The sequence below is a fragment of the Lepus europaeus genome, chromosome 16, assembly GCF_033115175.1.
Source record: "Lepus europaeus isolate LE1 chromosome 16, mLepTim1.pri, whole genome shotgun sequence".
Taxonomy (NCBI): Eukaryota; Metazoa; Chordata; class Mammalia; order Lagomorpha; family Leporidae; genus Lepus; species Lepus europaeus.
The window spans coordinates 59946223-59968917 of record NC_084842.1 but is presented as its reverse complement, the minus strand read 5'-3'; the positions used below and the strand labels follow the sequence as shown (position 1 = coordinate 59968917).

At 51.9% G+C, this 22695-nt stretch overlaps 1 protein-coding gene across 3 annotated transcripts in view; it reads left to right on the top strand.

The window, feature by feature from the left end:
• TBC1D1 (TBC1 domain family member 1) overlaps positions 1-20651 on the top strand; it is a 215215-nt gene extending 194564 nt beyond the window's left edge. For all 3 annotated transcript variants that reach the window (XM_062212648.1, XM_062212646.1, XM_062212647.1), the window contains 5 exons: positions 577-821; positions 2750-2909; positions 11014-11183; positions 16368-16541; positions 20190-20651. In XM_062212648.1, the coding sequence (XP_062068632.1) occupies positions 577-821; positions 2750-2909; positions 11014-11183; positions 16368-16541; positions 20190-20375 (935 nt within the window). In that variant the 3' untranslated portion in view covers positions 20376-20651. The remainder of the gene's footprint in view (positions 1-576; positions 822-2749; positions 2910-11013; positions 11184-16367; positions 16542-20189) is intronic.
• The last annotated feature ends 2044 nt before the right edge of the window (positions 20652-22695 follow it).

The window sequence follows — 22695 nt, the reverse complement described above, 5'->3', positions numbered from 1 at the left end:
TGAGCCTTATTTGAGTGTCAGCTTTCTGTGGCCGTAATCCAAATGTCAAGAGCTTTTTATAAACCCTTTTCTGGAAGGTAAGTGGACAGTTTATTTGAAAAACAACAACAAAAACACCCAGCTGCTGCCACTCGGTCCAAGAGCCCTGTGTGCTGTGCAAAGTACAGACGTGCACGTGTGGCGAGAGGCCTGTGGGAGCCTGGGACAGCTCAGCTGCGGAGCTTGGGCGCAGGGCGAGGACAACACAGCAGCCTAGGGGGTGTTGAGAGGATGGGCACTTTTCATCTTATTTGAGATTGAAATCAGATAGGCAGGCCCAGCAGCCGCTCTGCTCTTTGTCACCCGAGCACTGGTCCCGCAGCACCAGGCTTGTGTGAGTGCAGATGTTAGCTGCAGACATGCTGCCAGGAACGACTGGGCAGCCCCGTGTGCACAGCAGAGGGGGCGTGAAGGCTGATCCGTGTACCCATCCGGCTTCTGACACTTCTATTGCGTTCATCTGGGGGATGGGGGTTTCTGGTTCAGTGGGCTTGGCTTTCCTGTTATCGTTTCCACAGATACATGTTCTTTTCACAGGGCGAACCTTCCCAACGCACCCGTACTTCTCTGCCCAGCTCGGTGCAGGGCAGCTGTCCCTGTACAACATCCTGAAGGCCTACTCGCTGCTGGACCAGGAAGTGGGGTACTGCCAGGGTCTCAGCTTTGTGGCTGGCATCTTGCTCCTCCATATGAGTGAGGAAGAGGCATTCAAAATGCTCAAGTTTCTGATGTTTGACATGGGCCTGCGGAAGCAGTACCGGCCGGACATGATCATCTTACAGGTATGCCACGGTGCCTACGTCCTCCATGAGAGCAGAGGCTGGAGATGTTTGCGATCCCTCTCCAGGTGCATCCTGGGGGCTCTCCCGCCGCCAGTTAGCACCATAATCGCCATCATTGCCAGGCGCTGTTCCCCACCTGGCACAGGACGCTTGCCTCCGTGATGGCTCACGGGAAGGCACCATTCAGTGGCTCTGTTTGTGGTTGGGAAAACTAAGTCGCAGGAAGCTATGTCATCAGTCTGGTCACACAGCCTACAGTGGCCAGGCTGAAATTGAAGCCAAGGCCTGTTGACTCTGGGGCCTTACCCCCTATAGCCTTGCTTTATCTGCCAAGCAGGCTGACTCCTAGTACCAGCCTCTGCCCACCCTGGGGGTCAGCTCTGATGCCTGGGGGGAGCTCTGACCGTCCTGAGGCCCTGCCCCCATCTCCCACCCCAGGCACCCTGTGCCACGTCATCCTGCCTCATTTCTCTGTTGGAGCAGACTCACTGCCAGGAACTACCTTTTTTGTTACTCATTGACCCCTTAGCTTATAAGTTTTGTGAAAGAGAGGGAGCTTGGCTGGCCTTGGAGCTATGTGGCCAGTTTTTCTAGCACAGTCCTGGGGTGGCATGGGCAGCAGCACACAATGACACCCGTCAGCGAGGGACCACATCCGTGCTGGAGGTCCCCTAGGTTACATCTCCTGGTGATGCCGTGGCCATCTCAAGTCTGTAAGTACACCCTGCAGTTACACAGTGATGATAGCGCCTCGCAGTGTGTTCTTCAGAGTGTATTCCCATCATCGAGTGATGAATGACCATGTTTGGTGAATGAATGAGTCTCATTAGAATACCAGACACAGCAGTGTGTTCCGTGCTGCTACAGACGTGTCCCAGGGCAGGAGGGCTCTGGCTCCCGCTACAGCCATGTTCCTAAATGCTGCCCCGAACCGGTGGAGCCCGCATTTCTGTGTTCATGATCACACACCAGCAGGATTCTGGCCTTTCAGAGCCTTCACAGGGGTCCTTGGGAAGCATCCGCGCTCTGTTGGAGAGCTCCGAATCATGTGACTGAAATCCCCGCATCCCCTCCCTTGAGTAGGGGCCCCACGCACAGAGGGCTCATGGAGGGAAGCCATCTCGTGCATGCAGGACAGTGACCCACGTAGCATTCCCCATCTGCATTTAACACTGACAGGGTTATGGTTTCAGGCTCGATCTGGGCCTCCCTGGGACCTCCATGGGCTGTGGGAGTCATCGTGCGGCTGCTTGGAACTGGAGTGCGCTTGTCTGGGACCCATATAAGGTTGAGCATCTCTCATCTGAAATACTTGAGACCAGAAATGTTCCAGATTTCAGAGTTTTCCAGATTTTAGGATGTTTGCATCAACTCCACTGGTTGAGCATCCCCTATTCCAAAAATCTGGAATATTCCACCATCTGAAGCTTTCTGAGCCTCCCATTAGTGCCCTGGGGTTTTCACATGAGGGGTACCCAACCGTATCTCAAATGCTGTGAACCTAAGGGAACCACACTGCTCCCACCTCTCGAGTCCCGTGGGGGCCCCGTGAGCGTGGGCCATGGACTCTGGAATCCTGGCCCCTTTGGCTCGCTGTCAGCAGAGGCTGGCTTCTTGTTTCTCGTGCCTCCGGCCTCGAGGTGGGCTACCAATGTGTGTGTGTAAGAGAGCTAACGAGATGTTTGCACAGGCAGATGCGCACAGCCTCTCAGCCAAGGAGCGCAAGGAAGCAATGAGAAGGGAGTGGCCGGAGAAGCCCCAGCACTGGTGATGTGGGCCTGTGCCCGGCCAGGTCACGTAGGACCTTAGATCTGTGGGCTTCACGTAGCGTGTTTAGAGCTGTAACGGCTTCCCCGCCCCTGGGAGCTGCGTGTGCGTGCCCGTGGCAGGCGTGGACTGCTCAGCGCTGTGGGCCTCTGTCTCTGCAGATCCAGATGTACCAGCTCTCGCGGCTGCTGCACGACTACCACAGGGACCTCTACAACCACCTGGAGGAGCACGAGATCGGGCCCAGCCTCTACGCCGCCCCCTGGTTCCTCACCGTGTTCGCCTCGCAGTTCCCGCTGGGATTTGTCGCCAGAGTCTTCGGTGAGCACTTGTGCCTGTGTGTGCAGAGCCCACCTCCTGGTGGATTCGGCATCAGACGAGCCACGGTGGTTGCTTCCTGCGATGCCTCTGCTCGCTGGCGGGCCCACGCCTCGTGCCAGAACGGGGGACCACCGATATTCTGAGTTCAGCCAGGGCTGGGTTTTGTGACTGCTGAACTTCTAACAGTGGAAGGGCTTCCTTGGGTGCCCTCCTCTTGTGGGGTTTAGATCAGGTGCCCCCATGACAAGGCCACCCCCAGAGCAGACGTCAGAAGTTGGCCAAGGAGCCCCGCAGGCGTTTTCCTCCTGAGTCCCGTTGCCCACACTCTGGCCTTGACGCTCGCTGTGTGACTGTCTGCGCCCTCAGCTCTGGCCACGCCTTCCTGCTCCCTCAGCTCTGGCCACGCCTTCCCTGCCCTTGGTTGTTCACACTGCTGCCCCGTGAGCGCAGGTTGTTGGTGGGTAAAACCATCCTGTTTTGTTGGTTTGCTTTTTGAGAACATTGTCAACGTTAAATCGCTATTCGTGTGCAAAGTCTCAAAACTGCCTTGCAGGAGCAGGAATAGGGCTGGGTTCCTGCTGCAGGAACCCAGTGAAATACTGTGTGCAGAATTCATTCTCCTACAGCTTCTCCCTGCTTCAGAATGAAAGTGACAGGGGCCATGTGTGGCACAGCAGGTTGAGCGGCTCCTTGCACAGCCAGCATCCGGTAACAGTGCCAGTTTGAGTCCGGCTGCTCTGCTGCTGCTTTTTTTTTCTTTTTAAAATTTATTTGAAAGGCAGAATGACAGAGAGGAGAAACAGGAAGAGATTTGCCATCCACTGGTTCATTTCTCAAATGGTAGCAATAGTCTGGGGTGAGCCAGCCTGCAGCCAGGAGCCAGGAATTCTATCCAAGTCTCCCTCATGAGTAGCATGGATACAAGTACTTGGGTCATCCTCTACTGCTTTCCCAGGCACATTAGCAGGGAACCAGATCAGAAGCAGAGCAGCTGGAATTCGAACTGATGCTCGATATAGGCAATGGGTTCACCTGCTGCACCACCATGCCTGCTAGATCTTTATTATTATTGTTATTACCATTCACTTGTATCACAAGAGCCTTTAAATAATTTCCCATTTTTCTTTACTAGAAGAATCTATGTTTATAATATTCACTGCTCCCTTTTACATAACCATCTCCTCAAATGGAGTCTTATTTTGTGCCCATGTGAAAAAAATCATTAAAATAAAAAATAAGAACTATTTCTAAGGGAGGGAATTGGACATGGCAGTTAAAGTACCACTTGAGACACCCTACATCCCATATAATAATGTCTGGGTTTGACTCCTGACTTGCTTTTGATTCCAGTGTCCTTCTAATGTGCACCCTGGGAGGCAGCAGGTGATGGCTCAAGTACTTGGATCCCTGCCAGCCATGTGGGAAACCCACACTGAGTTCTAGGCACTTGGCTTGGACCTGGCCCAGCCCCTGCTCTTGTAGGCATTTGGAGAGTAAATCAGCAGATGGGAGCTCACTCTCTGTCTCTCTGCCTTCCAAGTACAATAAATAAATATTTAAAAAGCAAAAATAAGAGCTGTCCCCTAGTTAGGCACATTATTGGTGAGGTTTATGAAGATTTATACCATAGTTTTCAAAAGAGAGAGAACTAAGTAAAGGCCTCAAATTGTGTGCCCCCTTTACTAACAGAAAACCCTAAGACCTTGAGCCACAGGCATTAATCTTTCTTGCCAACAAATTTTTTAAAAGTTTTTCTTACCGTGGAACAAAAGTCATTTGCCCATCTTACTTGCATTCTTCCTAATTCCTTAACCCTGTCTGTGATGCAGGGAGTAGAGGGTGCAGGGCGAAATTGAAGGCTAGGGAGGCAGTGCCATTGGTTAGCAGTTTTGCTGACTGCTTGGGCCGCCAGCTAAGGGTTTGGGAAGAAAATCCTACGAAGCCACCCGTGTCGTCACTGCCCTGGGCCACCAAAGCTGCTGTCTACAGAGTTCAGGGGTGGTTCTTTGTTCTTTGCTGCATGGGTGGTTAAAAGGCATTTAAAAAAAAAAAAAAGCAAACTTTCTCTGGAAATGACAGCCCTTCTTTGTAAAGATTTATTTATTTGAAAGTCAGAGAGTGACAGGGAGAGACAGAGAGAGATCTGCTGGTTTACTTCCCAAATGCCCACATCAGTCAGGACTGGGCCAGGCCAAAGCCAGGAGCCAGGAACTCCATGCAGGCTGGGGCCTGAGTTCTTGACCCGTCACCTGTTGCCTCCCAAACCCCTTAGCAGGAAGGTGGATCAGAAGTGGAGCAGCAGGGACTCGAAACAGCCCTATGATAGGGAACTCAGGTGGGCATCCCAAGCAACAACTTAACTGCTGGGCACCACAGGGCCTGCCCGGCTGAATAAGTGGGAGCACCATGGAGCTCATTCTGATGACTGTGTTAGTAAGTGCTAATGCTGATAGAAACAGGGTCTTTGCTCCGTGTGATGCAGGCAGTGGTGGGTCTTGAAGTTTTGTATACGTTGTGCATGAAGATCCGTCATCTGCGGAATTCTTGGATCCCACAGCTATGTCCGGTAGGTTCCTGTCTGGCTGCCCAGGGTCCCCAGGATTATAGGCAGGAAGTGGGATCTCAGGGCAACACTGGGCGTCACCTTGCACAAACTGCTGGTTGTTTTTGTGCCATCTGCCTTACCCTTCAGTACTTACAAACAAGCTTAGTGGTTCCGCAGAAAAGGCAGGTTTTTAAAATCCATTTCTGTATTTAGCACTGGTGACTGCAAGACCCGTGTTTGTTTAGCTCCATGATGGTAGATGCCTTGTTTTAAGTTCTGAAGTCTGCCATTCAGACACCGTAGTCGTCTTCGCCTTACTTTACCATAAGCCTTGAAGCCCAGATAAGCCGTAAAAACAACTGGACCTTTGTTGACTAATGACAGTATCAGTACAAGATTCTTAGCTGGCCTCAGCATAGCTCATATATCAATTGACAGGTTACCTGGAATTGAGAATACACTGTGGGCAGGCAGGGGGGAAGTAGTCGCAGTGATGCATGAGCCTGGACGTGGTTATCTCGCTTTGCTGCACACCTGTCAGTTCTCTCTGCGTCACATAAGGAGAAATTGTCCCGTCCTGTGTTTCTCTAGCTGGGTACAGCAGGGTCCTGGGAAGGGTGCTTTCTCCTCTGATCACATCTGCCTTTGGGGGGAAAAATACTTGAAGAAATAGCACCCGGCTTGCTGCCGGTGGAGGAGGCGGTGGCTGTGGTGTTGGGCTCCGGATGTTTGGCTATAGGATGTGCTGCCAGCCGATGAGCGAGGAGGCTGAACATAAAAAGCAAGGCTTTGGCGAACAGCACAGAAGCTGCCTGTTACACAGTGAAGACCTCGGCAAAGCTTCAGGACGAAAATAGCCCGGCCAAACAGGATTGTTTATGTGGTCAGGAAAATGTCCCGGCTGCTCGGGTACCGTGATGCACTGGTCACGAGGGCAGTGTTTGCAGCATCTGATGGTGTGGTTGTCTCAGCCTCCAGTGTACACCGACCTGTTCCTCCCAGGGGCATGGGGGTGCCATGGCTGAAGGGTTGCAGCCTCCCAGGAGAGAGTGAAGGAGAGGGATCGCCCCCGGTACAGGCAGCGATGCAGTGCGAGAGGCCTCTCCGATCACAGAGAGCCTCAGATGAAGTTCCTGGGCCCGCGGCGCGGGAGCGGGGCTGCCGACATGGCAGTTGTGTGCCTGGTCGGGCAGAGTCAGGTGCAAAGCGGAGGAGTCCGCTCTGCTTCCTGCCTGATAAAACTCTGCTTGAAAAAAAAAGGAGAGAAGACAGACCAGAGGCAGAAAGCAAGCCCCGTCGGTCAAGAGGAAGTGGGCTGCGGCGCCTCGGGGCCAACCTCAGCTGTTCACTTTCGCACCCTGCCTCTCGATGGCAGGGCACGGCTCGCTTTCCCCGGCAGGGTGGTTTCTAAAATCCCAGAACGCAAATGCTTGAGGCGGGGAAGGCAAGGTCGGGCAGTGTGGTGAGAGCCTCGGACGGAGGCTTCCTGGGCCTCACCAGGGCAGAGTGAGGAGTGGAGCAGCGCTGCTGACTGCTGGCTGGGTCCGGGTGGCCTCCGGAACGGTGCGCTGTCTCTCTCTGCTGACCAGCCCGTGCAGGGGTCACACTGCCCAGCCTGGGTCTTAATAGCGTGAGCTCCTTACCAGTGAGCCGAGTTGCTTAGAACCAAGGCAGAAAAACCTTCCACATCCCGCTGTGCTCTGGCTGCAGTCGGCGGTCAGCTCTCTGGCCCCACCTCCCCACTGGCTGCCCCCACACCTGGTCCATGGGGCCTGAGCTCGCCCTTGACCAGGCCTCTCTGCATCTGCTCCCTCTCCCATCTGCTCCTGGTACCACTCCCTAGTTTCCTGCCCGGAGAGATTCTCTGGGTTCTTCTAATCCCCTTCCCTTGCATGCTTTTTTCTTTTCTTTTCTTTCTTCCTTCCTTCCTTCCTTCCTTTCTTTTTTTTTTTTTTTTTAAGATGTATTTATTTATTTGAAAGGCAGAGTTACAGAAACAAAGAGATCTTCCACCCACAAGTTCATTCCCCAAATGCCCACAATGGCCTGGGATTGACCCATGCTGAGCCAGGAGCCTCATCCAGGTCTCCCATGTGGGTGCAGGGGCCAAGTACTTGGGGCCCTCCCCAGCTGCTTTTCTTTCCCAGGCCATTAGAAGGGAACTGGATTGGAAGTGGAGCAGATGAGGCACTAACCAATACTCATATGGGATGTCGGTACTGCAAGTGGCAGCACTACCCACTGCACCACAAGGCCCCTGGGTGTTTTCCTGCCTCTCAGAATACCCTGGGCATAACTGCATCAAATCCCTGCTTGCTGGTGTCTCTGGAGTTGCCCCTTTGTGCCTTCTCTTTGGCTTAATCCCCAGGGCCTAATACAGCACCTGGCATGTTTTCAGTGCTCAGTGAATGCTTGAAGATAGAACCATCTCAGCAGATGGGAAGAGCGCTCCTAAGGTGTCGTGAACAGCATTAGGAAAGAGCACATCTTATTTTCTCTCATTAAAGGCAGAGTTCCTCACCCCCCAAAAAATAGTCACGTCCGAGGTTAAATACTTTTTGTCTTATTTTTAAATTTTTGTTTCTTTTCACTTTATTTGAAAGTCAGAGAGACAGAGACACAGACTGGGAGAGATCATCCACCCGCTGGTTCACCTCCCAAAAGCTTGCCAGGGCGAGGCCAGGCCTCAGCCAGGAGCTTGGAACTCAAAGGAATCTCCCACATGGGTGATGGGGACCCAAGTTCTTGAGCCGTCACCCACTGCCTCCCAGGCTGTGCATTCAAAGGAAACAGAGCTGGGACTCTAACCCGGGCACTCTGACCTTTGTCCCATCCAGTGTCTTAACCACTGGGCCGACCTCTGCCCTGCGGGTGGTTATTTATTTATTTTTTTTAATCATACCAATAAAGAGCCTTAAAAAACACAAACAGCTCCAAATCTCCTTTCATTCTCTTCATAGGAAATCCTCCATCTGGTTGTCAAAACCAAAATCCTTAAAGGGAGAAAAGTCAGAGAGCCCAGTTGTTAACCTTGAGAGAGCGCTGATGTGGCTTAGTCTGCTCATAGAGGTTCCCCAGAGTGATGTCAGTCAGCTTAGATGTGGTGCTGTATCTGATCGTGCCGGGCTTGGCCCTCCGAGCTGAAAGGTACCCAGCTCAGAAAACATTGCTGTGGTGGCAAATTCCTCTCCTCGGGTTCCCTACTTATGAAAAAATGACAGATCTGGGCCGGCACCGCGGCTCACTAGACTAATCCTCCACCTGCGGCGCCAGCACACCGGGTTCTAGTCCCAGTCGGGGTGCCGGATTCTGTCCTGGTTGCTCCTCTTCCAGGCCAGCTCTCTGCTGTGGCCCGGGAAGGCAGTGGAGGATGGCCCAAGTGCTTGGGCCCTGCACCCCATGGGAGACCAGGAGAAGCACCTGGCTCCTGGCTTTGGATCAGCGCAGTGTGCTGGCCGCAGAGCACCACCGGAGCGGCTATTGGGGGGTGAACCAACAGAAAAGGAAGACCTTTCTCTCTGTCTGTCTGTCTCTCTCTCACTGTCCACTCTGCCTGTCAAAAAAAAAAAAAAAAATCTGGATTTTTATTCTGAAAAGTTTCATGTATTTTCTGTTCAGCTATCAACTCTTAGCTGGAAATGAAGCCTTCTAAACCACTGAAACTTGCAGTTTATCCTTCTGTTTGGGGGGTGTTGTTTCTGTTTAAAAATACATCTTAGTTGGAGTGCTCTATTTTAGAGCCTTTTATTTTCTGTAGTGGTGCATTTTCCATGGGCAGGCTGGTATTTTGTAAAGCAGGCATCTCACAGGAAGACGCGTCCTTGGCACTGCCCTTGAAGCATGTCCACGCTTCAACCAGTCCTCTAATTTACCTCCCCCCCTCACCCCTCAAAAGGAAGCCAGGCAGGCCCGCTTTCCCCGTTTGCTGGGGGCCGCCTGAACCGCCAGCAGCTGTGGCGTTTGTGGAAAGAGTGTGGGCCTTGAGCTGTGAGAGTTACAGGCTGGGCCCAACCCCATACCCACCCAGCGCATTCCAGGCAGCACCAACACAGCAAAGTGGGTGAGGGTCACAGCTGTGCCAGGGCTCACCTGGCCAGCAGGTGCCTCGGTCTGCCATCGTTTCTCCTTGCAGAAACCACGCTGACTGCTGCCCAGCGGCATCCAGCCTCTGCCGTCAGCTTCTGTCCTGCTGGGGAGTCCTCCTGCTTGCCTGCTTTTGCCTTCTTTGATCTGAAGACATTTGCAACTTAATTGTGTCTCTCCCATCATCAGCGTGCAGCGGAGAGAGAAATGTCCACGGTTGCCTCTAATTGTCCCTATGCTGTCATCGTTAGGTTTGCATTTTTTCGTGCATTCATGTTTCAGCGACTGGGTATCTTGCCTGGATTCAGTCACCCAGTAATTCGTTGTGATGGCTGCGTTTTATGCCCACAACCTTTCGCTGTCTTTTTCCAGTGGCTTCAACTTCTTAAAGAATGGGGAGGCGGGGCGGGGCTTGCTGCTCTGCCTGTCGCCTTCTCTCCCTCCCAGTACAGGATATGAAACCAGCGCAGGAATCACTCACATTTGCCAGCCGCTCTAAGAAAAAAGAAAAAAATAAATAAAAAATACGGCAAAAACTAGAAAGTACCTTGACTGAGTTCTTTGATCTCATCAGAGGCTTAAACGTTTTTTAACTCCATCATTACATGAAAATCCAGTTGGTTTGTATTTGATAATGTACTTTTTTTTTTTTTTTTTTTTGACAGGCAGAGTGGACAGTGAGAGAGAGACAAAGAGAAAGGTCTTCCTTTTTCCATTGGTTCACCCCCCAATGGCCACTGTGGTGGTGCTCTGCGGCCGGCGCACCATGCTGATCCGAAGCTAGGAGCCAGGTGCTTCTCCTGGTCTCCCATGCGGGTGCAGGGCCCAAGCACTTGGGCCATCCTCCACTGCCTTCCTGGGCCACAGCAGAGAGCTGGACTGGAAGAGAAGCAACCGGGACAGAATCTGGCGCCCCGACCGGGACTAGAACCCGGTGTGCCAGCACCGCAGGCAGAGGATTAGTCTAGTGAGCCACAGCGCCGGCCCAATAATGTACTTTTGCAATTGGTGTAGACAGTTTGCAGTTTTTAGAGATGTTTAAACTTCCTTATTTGAGAACAGAAGCACTTTTCCACTTAACTCTGTCTTAATTTCTAATGCTGTAACTACAAAGATCTATAAAACACGTTTCAGTAACCCCTTTAAAATCCAGAACATTCCTGGAAACATTTACCACAGAAACTTTTTCTCCACTTAATTCTGTTCATGTTTAAATTTATTTCCAGCGAGGAAAAAATTCATCTGAACCTGTGACAGAAATCGAAGCAGCAGTTGTGTTTATCTGTTATTTTTATTATTTGCGATATTGTCTTGACAACACTATCTGAACGATCAGACTCTTAAAAAGGAAATAAAGTTTTCAGCTTGGGGTTGGTTTCCCGTCCTCCCGCTCTGTGATGTGTGGAAAGGAAAACAGAGTGACAATTCACCAGAAGCCGGTGGGGCTTAACTTCGTGCATTTCTGTGTTTTCCCAGACATGATCTTTCTTCAGGGATCAGAGGTCATATTTAAAGTGGCTCTGAGTCTGTTGGGAAGCCACAAGCCCTTGATTCTGCAGCACGAAAACCTAGAAACCATAGTCGACTTCATCAAAAGCACACTGCCCAACCTGGGCTTGGTACAGATGGAGAAGACCATCAACCAGGTACGCTTCCGTCCAGGTGCCCCGCCCCTCCCTGCGCGCTCTCGGGACCCTTGGTAGGCAGAGGCTCAGGTTTGGTTTGAGCAGGAGCTCTTTCCTGCCACTCCGTCTCTGAACAGCGCCTTGCACAGAGCAGACACATCCCCGGTGTGCGTGTGAGCGCCGTGGGGAAACAGTGCCCGTGTCCAGTCGCTCAGCTGCAGTAGTTCTTCTGAGAGCCACGCATTTGTAACAGTATAGGCTCCCACGAAATGGGTGATTTTTTTAAAAGATTTATTTATTTATTTATTTATTTATTTGAAAGGCAGAGTTACAGAGAGGCAAAGGCAGAAAGAGAGAGAGGTCCTTATCCGCTGGTTCACTCTGCAATTGGCCACAACGACTGGAGCTGCGCTGATCCGAAGCCAGGAGCCAGGAGCTTCTTCTGGGTCTCCCATGTGGGTGCAGGGGCCCAAGGACTTGGGCCATCTTCTGCTGCTTTCCCAGGCCATAGCAGAGAGCTGGATCAGAAGAGAAGCAACTCAAACTGGCAACCAAATGGGATGTGGACACTACAGGCGGCAGCTTTACGCACTATGCCACAACGCCAGCCCTGGTGCTTGGATTTTTGCTGACGAATGGCATTAAATGGAGCTTTCTGAAAATAAGTCCTTGCTGAGGAGCTGTGGTAGGGAGCATGTAGCGGTGAAGTTGGTCCAGGATGTGTATTTTTACGGAATTCAGTTCCTGGGTTGCAGCACCTCTGATCTCTGTGTACGGTGGAGCCCTCCCTGTCTGCAGTGGGCATTGGAGGTGCATTTAGAAGACCAGGTGGTGAACGGGCCGGGCCGGGAGTGAGAGCAGATTTTGATTCTGCAAAAGGAAGAGTCTCCCAGTATGATCGCTGCTGCTGCTGCTGCTGCTGCTGCTGCTGCTGCTGCTGCTGACAGTGAGCGGAGGGGAAGGTGGCCACTGAGAGACCACTGGAGCTTGTGGGCTAGGAATGCACTGGAAGGGACTTCTTCATTGGCGGCTGCAGAGTCGGCAGGCAGGCCTTTCAGCAGCCTAGAACCTGCTTTAAGTAGGATACAAGCGGAGCAATCAGGGAAAACCGAACAGTGAGATCAAGCTGTTCTGTAAAAAATCCTCCTTCGGGGATTTCTGAGGTCCCAAGGGGAATGCAGTGGGTGCAGTGGGTGCACCCGATGCACGTCGGTGATTTTCACTTGCAGCTGCATCTCGGGGGTTCAGCAGTTTTCTGGCACACCACATCAGCCAGTACAAGAGGGGCTCTGTTCTGTGCTGCACGGATCTTTCATTAGCTGACAGGCTCCGTGTCTTCGTATTTTACTTCTGTTGCATTCCTCTCACTTTGGTTGGTTGAGTCCTTCCTCTTTGCCAGGTTCCGTGGCAACCTGCTTACGCACGGGACCTCATTCAGCCACGGGCCGCGTCCCGCGAGGATGTATGGTGGTTAATGAGCCGCACTCCCTGCCCTGCCCCGTGCTGCATAGTGGACTGTGAGACGCAGCTCACCTCAAAGTGCTGCTCGCCACCACCAGGTGTCTCTGGGGTCATGTAATTGTGCTGCTTTTCCATGTCTTATCTCTGCCCTTTCGATTCTTTAATTTCCGGCTCTTACGTTCATTTGTTCCCCTTTTAGGGCTTGCATGCCACGTACTTATTCTCGCAGCTGCAGGGGCTGACCCAGAGAGCCTGGGTTCTCCCGGCCGAGGCAGCGTGCAGTGCACGCCGGCTGCCCGCCCCCTCCTGGCTCCGGAACAGCTGGCTCCAGGACAAGGTCACTTTACCCCCCGGGACTGAGCCCTGCAGGAAAAATGCCCCTCCCTCCCCTTTTCTGTAGAGAACAAGTACTTACTGAGAGAACCTGGTGTACCTGGTATGCCCCAGGTGCTCTGTAGGTGTTGGGAGAGTGGAAATGAACACAGCATAGGAAGAGACAGTTGTGTGTGTGTGTGTGTACCTGATTTATTTCAGGCACCTGTTCTGAGCCCCGCGTTCCTCCCACCATGGACTGCTTCACAGCCCTGGACGTGGTATTGCAGTCCCCATTTTTATGACAATGATCAGAGGTTCTCCGCGGGAGGCCACGTGCTGTCTGTGAGCGCCTTGGGCCATGGGGTCTGTGTGGCAGTGACTGCACTGGGCCCTCGCCATGCAGAGGGGCCACAGGGATGACTGAAGGGGTCGTGCTGCAGTAAACCTGATTTCCAGAAACAAGCATTTACTGTGTGCGGCACCATAGGGTGGCATTAGCAGCATTATACACTGCTGGTTCCCGCTCAGCAAGTAGCTTGGCAGTGTGTGTCACAGGCCAGTTAAGCACCCATACCCTTTGACCCAGTAAGCCCACTTCTGGGAAAGAATCCTTAGGAAGTAACCCAGATATGGGGAAAGTCTCTTGTTAGGGTTATTGATGATAACAACAAAGACTCGGAATGAGTGGTCACCCAGCACCGAGGCAGGCGTTGAGCCGCTGTGGCCGGCGAGCTGGTGGAATCCCCTGGGCTGTTTACTGTTGTGGGTGTGAAGCTGCAACAGCGACATGGAAAAGCCTTTTTGACACGAGGCTAAGTGGAAAAAAGTGGATAGGGAATTTTATATTGTTACTTTACAGCGAGAAAGCAGGCTGTGGGTGTTGTGGTGCAGACGGTTAAGCTGCCACTTGGGACACTCACATCCCTCATCAGAGTGCCTGGTTCAAGTCCCGGCTCTACCACTTTCCATCCAACTTTTTGTTGATGTGCACCCTGGGAGGCAGCGGATAGCTCAAGTCATGGGCCACTGCCAACCATGTGGGAGAGACTCAGAGGGAGTTCTGGGTTCCTGTCTGTAGCCTGGCCCTTTCCTGACTATTGAGGGTATTTAGGGAATAGAGTTAACCAGTGGATGGAAGATCTGTCCCCCTTCTCTCTCTTTTTTTTCTCTTCTCTTTGCCTTTCAAATAAATAAGAAAAATTAATATATATATATAAAACATACCTCTATTGCTCCAATAATTTAAATGAATAATTTATCTTTTTGAAAAAAAAATCAAAAATATGGAAATGGGAAATTCCTACTTTGGCAAGCAGAAGAGAAAATTCACTTTTTTTTTTTTTTGCCAGGCAGAGTTAGACAGTGAGAGAGACAGAGAGTTATAGACAGTGAGAGAGAGAAAGGTCTTCCTTCCGTTGGTTCACTCCCTTAATGGCCACTATGGCTGGCACTGCGCCGATCTGAAGCCAGGAGCCGGGTGCTTCCTCCTGGTCTCCCATGCAGGTGCAGGGACCCAAGCACTTGGGCCATCCTCCAGTGCCCTCCTGGACCACAGCAGAGAGCTGGACAGGAAGAGGAGCAACTGGGACTAGAACCTGGGGTGCCGGTGCCACAGGTGGAGGATTAGCCAAGTGAACCATGGCGCCGGCTGAAAATTCACATTTCTTCACCACCAAAATCCTGGAACTTGCTGAAGACCTTAGAGAAGCTAAGAGCCAGAGTGCTGGGAAGGCAGGAGATCCCCAGTGGTTATGACCCAAATGGAATTGCTTTGCGATGGACACGGAAGCATGACAGATGCAGAGGTCCAGGCATCTGACAGCTTTGTGGAGGGACAGGTGCTCAGGAAGCGGCTTACACAGCACCCAGCCGCTGCTGGGCAGTGCCCCTCTCCCCACTCCCAGCAGGGCAGGGGCTGGGAGGTGTGCACTTGTCCAAGAAATGAAAACGCCTCAGTGGATCTTGCTTTCCCAATACCCCTTTGAGGCCCAGAGTGACTTCTGATAGCCAGGAAGCTGAAAAATTCCTCTCCGGGATTTGGGGAATGGTGAGAAAGGACAGAGACTTGAGAAGGAGTAAGGATCTCGTGCCAAGGCGGCCTGGGGGAATTGATTGTTAACAGCATGGGAATTTCTTGAGGAGCTGCAGCAGAGAGAGAGAGAGAGAAAGAGTTTCTACTCTTGTGAAATCTCACTTCTCCCTCCAGATGTGTGTTTTTATTAGATGGTCCCAGCGTGATTGCATCCCTAGGACCACCAAGCACCTGTGCAGGCCTCACTGCTCTGCCGAGGGGCCCCCACCTGGGAGGCCCCAGCCTGGGGGGCTTATCCCTTGGAGACAGTGGAAGCAAAGAGGGCAGGTGCACCTGGCTGTTGGCCCTGCCTCCAGCCCTGCCCCATGAGCCCTGGGGCTTCCTTCCAGAGAGAAAGCACAGCCGTGATCTGCTTGAGTCACCTGTGCTGTCCGGTTGTTTTCACATGAGTGGTTTCCATCATTGTCACTCTTACGGGAGGGAAGAGGACTTGGGCATTGCTTGGTGTTCAGTCATCTGTGTGGGTGACCCGGTTTTGGTTCATGTCTGCGGATCTGTGCGAAGGACAGTTATGTAGTAAACAATTCCACGACTTGGCTGTTCTTGTGGCTCTGAAAACCCGAGTGACTTAATTAAACTTTGACTTGGTGACTGTGCGGGTAGGGCTAGACTCTTTGTGGTTCTTTCCTTCCTTTTAATCCATAGTTAATCTGATAGAGTTTTCAGAGAACAGAAGAAGTATTGAAATAAGAACTAAAAAATAAACTTTTTAAAGTACTTTTAATGAGGCTTTAGCTTTTGGAAGATGAATATCAGAAACCTACACTTGGGCCCGGTGCTGTGGCGTAGTGGGTAAAGCCTCTGCCTGTAACACTGTTATCCCATATGGACACCGATTCAAGTCCCAGCTGCTCCACTTCCAATCCAGCTCCTTGCTAATGTGCCTAGGAAAGCAATAGAAGATGGTCCAAGTGCTTGGGCCCTGCCACTCACATGGGAGAACCGTACGAAGCTCCTGGCTCCTGGCTTCAGCCTGTTCCAGCACCGATCATTGTGGCCATTTGGGGAGTGAACCAGCGGATTGAAGATTGATTCTCTTTCTCTCCCCCCCCACCTCCCCCTCCCCCTCCAACTCTGCCTTTCATATAGTTAAAAATAAATCTTGAAAAAGGAAACCTACACTTAACTGCTACCATGGAATTATTTCTAGGCTCTTCTTTGCCTTGTCGGTGCTAAGAGTTCCTTATTTATCACTTCTTGTACCGGGCGTGATGCTAAGCGGAGGGGAGGAGCTGAGTGGACGCTCGCTGCGTGTCCCGCACAAGCGTGTCCCGCGCACGCGTGTGAGGTGGTGGGCATCTTCCCTCGGTGCCTGGTGACCTTTCCGTGTGTTGCAGGTGTTTGAGATGGACATCGCTAAGCAGTTACAAGCTTATGAAGTCGAGTACCACGTGCTTCAAGAAGAGCTCATCGATTCCTCCCCGCTCAGTGACAACCAAAGAATGGATAAATTAGAGAAAACCAACAACAGCTTACGCAAACAGAACCTTGACCTCCTTGAACAATTGCAGGTAGAGCATATTTATAAAGCAGCTTCCTGAACTGCAAGGATCTGGTAGTTCATTAACTCACCAAAGGCTCCAGCAGCCTGCGTGTTCCCACGACCGGAGGACCTTTCTCGCCCTGAGCTGTTTAGCGTTGAGATCAAAGGGATCCCAGGAGAATTGGTCCTTTTTATTACAGAGCAGGTTTTGATTTGCTCAGGTCAGGCGGTCCTGGAGCTTTCTGCACTTACCCTTTTAGGAGACGCTGCGGTGGCCCTGTTAGCTGAATGCTGGCAGCTGTGCTCTGAGGAATGGGTGAGACCATCAAGCTCTTTAGCTGCCATGGGCAAAACCAGCCAGGTCTAGGAAGGGATGCATTGCAGTAATCTACCTAACAAAACAAAGCTGACCTTGTGATTTATCACCGATTAACGAAGGGCACAATTCTCCCCTCTGGAAACTTCCATCTTAGCATGGACAAGCGTGGGCGAGAACGTAGAGAAGACAGGCTTACGGAGACCATGCACCCCGGGGTGAGCTGGAACGAGCACTGTGGTGCAGTCCCAAGACCTGGATCTTACCAGATCCAGTGCAGGCCACACCCACATCGTCACCCGGGAGACTGCTACCCTGAGGACAAGAGGCACCTCGCAGTGCGGCTCTTGTGTCAGTCAAATGCTGTGAAGTAACCACTCATCCTACTTCCGAGCTGTCACAGGCGGGTGGCCACGCTGTCAGTGGTGAGGAGTTGTATGGAGAGTGTGGAGTTGCTGTGAGGAAAGATTCATCCTCATGGACTCTTTTTTTTTTCCCAAAAATAGATGTTTTACCATGTTCCTGGGCTGTCCTTAGACTAAGCGCCCCAGCCCAGTCTAAGCTTCCGATTTCTCTCCAGGAGAAGTTGCCACTTTGCCCACCCAGGTTGGCGGTGATGTGGGAAACCAGCCCTTGTCTGAGTGCGTTCCTCCTGGGGCCCCTGCTAGACACCTGCTTTGCCTCCCCAGCGCCAGCTGTGCCAGTCACACTCCGAAACCCAACTTCTTTTCCCCCTAACATTGCACTGTCCTGTATGCAGTTTCTCCCCGGGGTCTCGGCTTAGACCCCAGGGGACGAGAGCCTTGTCTGGCCTGCGAGGGGACATGGTCTTAGGCAGTCATCTTAAATGGAGTTGGTGCCAACAGTGAGTTCCCAAATACTCATTCCTATCATATGACAGAAACACTCCCCACAAACCTGTTTGCATTCGAAGCAGTTGCTTATTAAGACAGTGGTACACAAATTCAAGGCTCGTTTTATTGGGCTTTGTGTGGGTTTTCGGCAGTGAGGGTGGAAAGCTGATTTGTGCTGCTCCTGTGAGCCCCACCACTTCCGGGAGGCAGGGCGTTGTGGCAGACTGCTCAGCCACCCACACTCCTCAGGAGAGACATCGGGCAACAATCGGTAAGAGACAGCTCTCCACCATGTGGGCGTGCACGTCTAGGGACGTCATTGAGGGCTGCCACCGTCACCAGTAGTTACCGAGTCCATTGTGCCGGTGCTGGGACCACCGAGATGAGTGATTTGGGCTGGGCCCGTGGTGTGTGAACACGTGGCTGTCTGGGTAAGACTTTCCCATTGTCCTCTATGAGAATATGCATCTCACCTGTGAGAACCGTGCTGCCTTTTTGCTTAACTTTTTTGCTTAACTTAACTTTGCTTAATGGTCCATCCAAGGAAAGGTGTAGATACAGTATCGATTTTTGTGCATAAATCTTTTTTGACCTAAGTATCAGAATAAACCTGTTTTCTGGTGTTGTCCTGTTCATGTGCCAGTTAGATATGCCAAAGTCCCATTTATTTTCTTGTTAAACACAAGAATTTTATTAAAAGTTTTTAAGGTTTATTTTATTTATTTGAAAGAGTTACAGAAAGAGAGGGAGCGAGGGAGAGAGCGAGAGAGAGGGAGAGAGAGAATCCATCCACTGTTTCACTCCTCAAATGTCTGCAACGTCTAGGAGCCAAAAGCTTCTTCCAGGTCTCCCACCTGGGTTGAGGGGCCCTTGGACATCCGCTCCTTTTCCAGACACATTAGCAGGGAGCTGGATCAGAAGTGGCGCAGGACTCAAACCAGCGCTGTGCCCCTATGGGATGCTGGCATTGCAGGGGCAGCCTAACACATTATGCTACAATGTCGGCCCCAATTTTTCTAAAATTTATGGTAATACTCATCGCTTTAAAAAGACTTATTTATTTGGGGTTGACATTGTGATACAGCGGGTCAAGCTGCTTGCATTGCCGGTACCCCATCTGGGCACTGGCTGCTCCGCTTCTGATCCAGCTCCCTGCTAATGTGCCTTGGAGGGCAGTGTACTCGGACCCCTGCATCCATGTGGGAGACCCAGATGGAGTTTCATGCTCCTGCCTTTGGCTTGGCTCAGCCCCTTTGGCGAGTGAACCAATGAATGGAAGATTCTCTGTCTCTGTGGGTCCTCTCTCTCTGTCACTCTTTCAAATAAAACAAAAAAAAAAAAAAAAAAAAGTTGTTTACTTGGAAGAGTGACAGAAAGAGACCTTCCATTTTCTGGTTCACTCTCCCAGTGCCTGGGGCTAAGCCATGCTGTGCTGGAGCCAGGAGCCAGGAGCTCCATGTGGGTCTCCTACATGAGTAGCAGGAACTCAAGTACTTGGGCCATCACAGATGCTTCCCAGGCCCATTAGCCGAGAACTGGATGGGAAGTGGAGCAGCCGGACTCAAGCTGGCACTCTGATAGGGGATGTGGGCTTCCTGAGCAGAGGTTTCACCTGCCGTGCCTCAATACCCAACCCCAAGGATTTTGTTTTAGAAGCTGGAGACCAAACTCTAATCTGTTTTGTCCAGCATTGTATGAGACAATTGCCATGCCAGATGGTGCCATGTTCCCTGGCCTAGTGCTGTCTTTTACCATAGGACAAGAGAATTTCAAGCTAGCAAGCCGTTTTGACCTGGGCCATCACGCCGTTGTGACTGTCAGTCTGAAATCAATTCGTACACGTGGATAGATGTGTTAGTCACAACCAGCCAGGCTGTGCTGACACAGAAAGCTCCAGGGCTCAGTGCCAGCGCTGTGGCACAGCAGGTAAAGCTGCCACCTGCAGTGCTGGCATCCCATACAGGCGCCGGTTCAAGTCCCGGCTGCTCCTCTTCCAATCCAGCTCTCTGCTAATGCGCCTGAGAAAGCAGCAGAAGACAGTCCAAGGGCTCGGGCCCCTGTACCCACGTGGGAGACTCAGAAGAAGCTCCTGGATCCTGGCTTCAGATGAGCCGAGCTCTAGCCATTGAGGTTACTTGGGAAGTGAACCTCTGTCCTCCTCATCCTTGGCCTCTCTATAACTCACCTTTCAAATAAATAAGTAAATCTAAAAAAAAAAAAAAAAAGCCCCAGGGCTCGGTGGCCTGGCACACCTGAGCCCATCCCTGAAGTGTTCTTGGGCCGGGTAGGGCTCTCCCCCTGCGGCGGTGCCTGGGAGTTCCCGCGCCCTCGCATCGTGATGCCGCCGTCTCCATGCCCGGCTTCTCTGGGAGCCACAGCTGGCGAGGAGATGCTGTCGGAACCGGTAGCGAGCTGTGGATCATCACTGCCAAAACATGGCTCCTATGGGCTCCCTCCCGTGCTGCCTCCGGCGGGTGCAGTCTGACTTCTCCTTTTCTTCCTTCAGGTGGCAAACAGCAGGATCCAAAGCCTGGAGGCCACGGTGGAGAAGCTGCTGAGCAGCGAGAGCAAGCTGAAGCAGGCCCTGCTGGCGCTGGAGCTGGAGCGCACCGCCCTGCTGCAGGCCACGGAGGGGCTGCAGGGGCAGCCTCCGGCCCCGGCCTGTGCTCAGCCCCAGCCCACAGGAGACTGAAGGCCCGGAGGAGAGGGCGCGGCTCCGTCCTGACGCTGTCCAGGCCCTAGCTGAGAGGGACCGGAGATGCTGGAGGAGACAAGGGAGCGTGGAGTGAGCTTCTCAGGGAGGAAACTGGCTGCCAGCATGCAGCCTCACGAGCTCAGACTCGCAGCCCAGGGGGCACCTGTGCCGCTGTGGTGGCAGTGGTCTGGGTTCTGATCCGTCCTTCTCCGGTCCTGATTACTGTACTCAATAGCTTTAGATGGCATGGACACGAATAAATGCACCTTTATATTTCCTTGTGGTTTCCTTTCTCAGCATCACTGCCTTTGTGAGCAGCACCCTAATACGGTAGAATTTCAAAAGCTGGAAGGGCTCCCAGTGGCCCCCTCCTTCCTCCAAAGAGGGCTCAACACCCTCAGTGTCACCAGCAGGCATGGTTGGCCCCCGTCCATTCTGGTTGTGGAAACCTAAGAGGGACCATTAGGAGGGACCATTAAGAGGGACTGAGAGTGATTTATTCAGATCGGACCCTGGGTACATAAGGAAGTGTGTCATTTTTTTAGAAAACACAGCCTATTGCTATACATTTTTTGCTATTTCTTGCATATACTCGATCAGCCATGGCCGCTAACAGCTTTCTGGGAAGAAGCACCATTTGGTTAGAGCTGGAGACACTGCCAGTGTGTGACTGCAGCTGAGGGTCTGCGATGTTCATTTCCTTGTGGTAGTTTCACGTTCCTGCCACAGAGCCACGCATTTATTTTGCTGTCGCCTAATGTCATGCAGCTGTGTGTCCCTCTGCGTCTTGACCCCTTGGAGACTGGATTCCTTGCAGAAGGAGCAGGGCACATCCAGATTTCCAAGGGGGTGCCCAAGATTCTGGGATTTTTCCCCAAAAAAGATGAGGCTGAAATGGTAACCAGTGTGTGGCAGCCGACAGCTTTTCAGAAATGGGACATAACACAGTGACCCCCCCGCATCGCACCCCAGGATGGTGAGGACCCTGGGCCTTCAGCCAGCAAAACACAGCTCCCGGCGTCAGGCCACCTGCCCTGCTGTTAGAACCAGGTGGTTAGAGAGCTGTACAGGCACAGGCTACTTCCCTAACCGCAGAACTGCCCCCCGTTGTGACCGCCCTCACCACGACTTCTCCATGGTGCTTCTCTCAGGTCTCAGTGACGTGACTGCTTGGAGTCCGTGAGTCTCCCAGCCATTTCCAAGGGGGGTGGGGGAGCTGCCCCCGGCGCCCAGACAGGTGCTTTACGGTCGAGGATCCTCCCTCCTGTTCCCCAGGTCGGAGGACCACAGTTCACAGTCCAGTGGCCGTCACCCCAAGTGGTGCCCCCAGAGACAAAGGCAATTCTCAAAGCTCGTGGAAAATGGAATTAAAATACAAACTTGTTTTGGTGCCAAAGTGTGTTTGAAATCCATTCGTAGGAAGGAAGTCTTCAAAAAGTTCATGGAAATGCGTGGTATGAATATACCACTGCACAGACTTCAACAGTTTTTGCTCAAATGCATCTTTTTATTCCATTTTCCCGTTAATTTCTTGCGATGTCCTCATTTAACTTAAAGAAGTTCACAGTTGAGGGCTTCTTTCCACATCACAGCTGGATTGGACTGAACGTTTTCCTGTTGGATTTTGGACACCTTACTACCATTACTCAAAAGCACTGACTCTACATTCAATAAAGCAATAAAACAAATACTTCAGGCCCACTTTTTTATGGTGTGTGTGTGTGTGTGTGTTTTAAATGTTGAGACTTTGCTTTTAGCCTGGGAATGAAGGAATGCCCATGAACACCTGTGGGTCCAAGTGTGACTGTCACCTAACGGTCGGTGAAACAGTTGAGATACGGGCGCCTGTCCCTGGGTGTTGGTCTCCGTGTGTTGGTGTTGTAGCACCTCCAGGAAGTGGAGCCCAGCTCACTGCATGCAACCGTGAGTGCTGTGACGAGATCGTGGTGCGCAGACAGGGCAGTTGGCACCAGCCTGCAGGTGTAGGTTGGACTTTGTTTCAGCTGTGACGTCACAATGAAAAGGAAGACAGAGGCATTGGTGTGGGAGGAGTCTCCGAGGCAGGCTTTGAAAGGAAATTGCACGTTGTGTTTTCCCTCAATGCACAGCTAAATCCATAGACACATAAATGCACTTGGAAGTTGTGTTTTGACAGCACTTAAGCTTCTTACAAATTAGACATTCTTTTTAAAAAACAAAAACAAATATTTATTTGAAGAGTTACAGAGAGAAACAGAGAGAGAGGGGTCTTCCATCCACTGGTTCACTCCCCAGATGGCTATGACAGGCAGGGCGGAACCAGGAGCCAGGTGCTTCA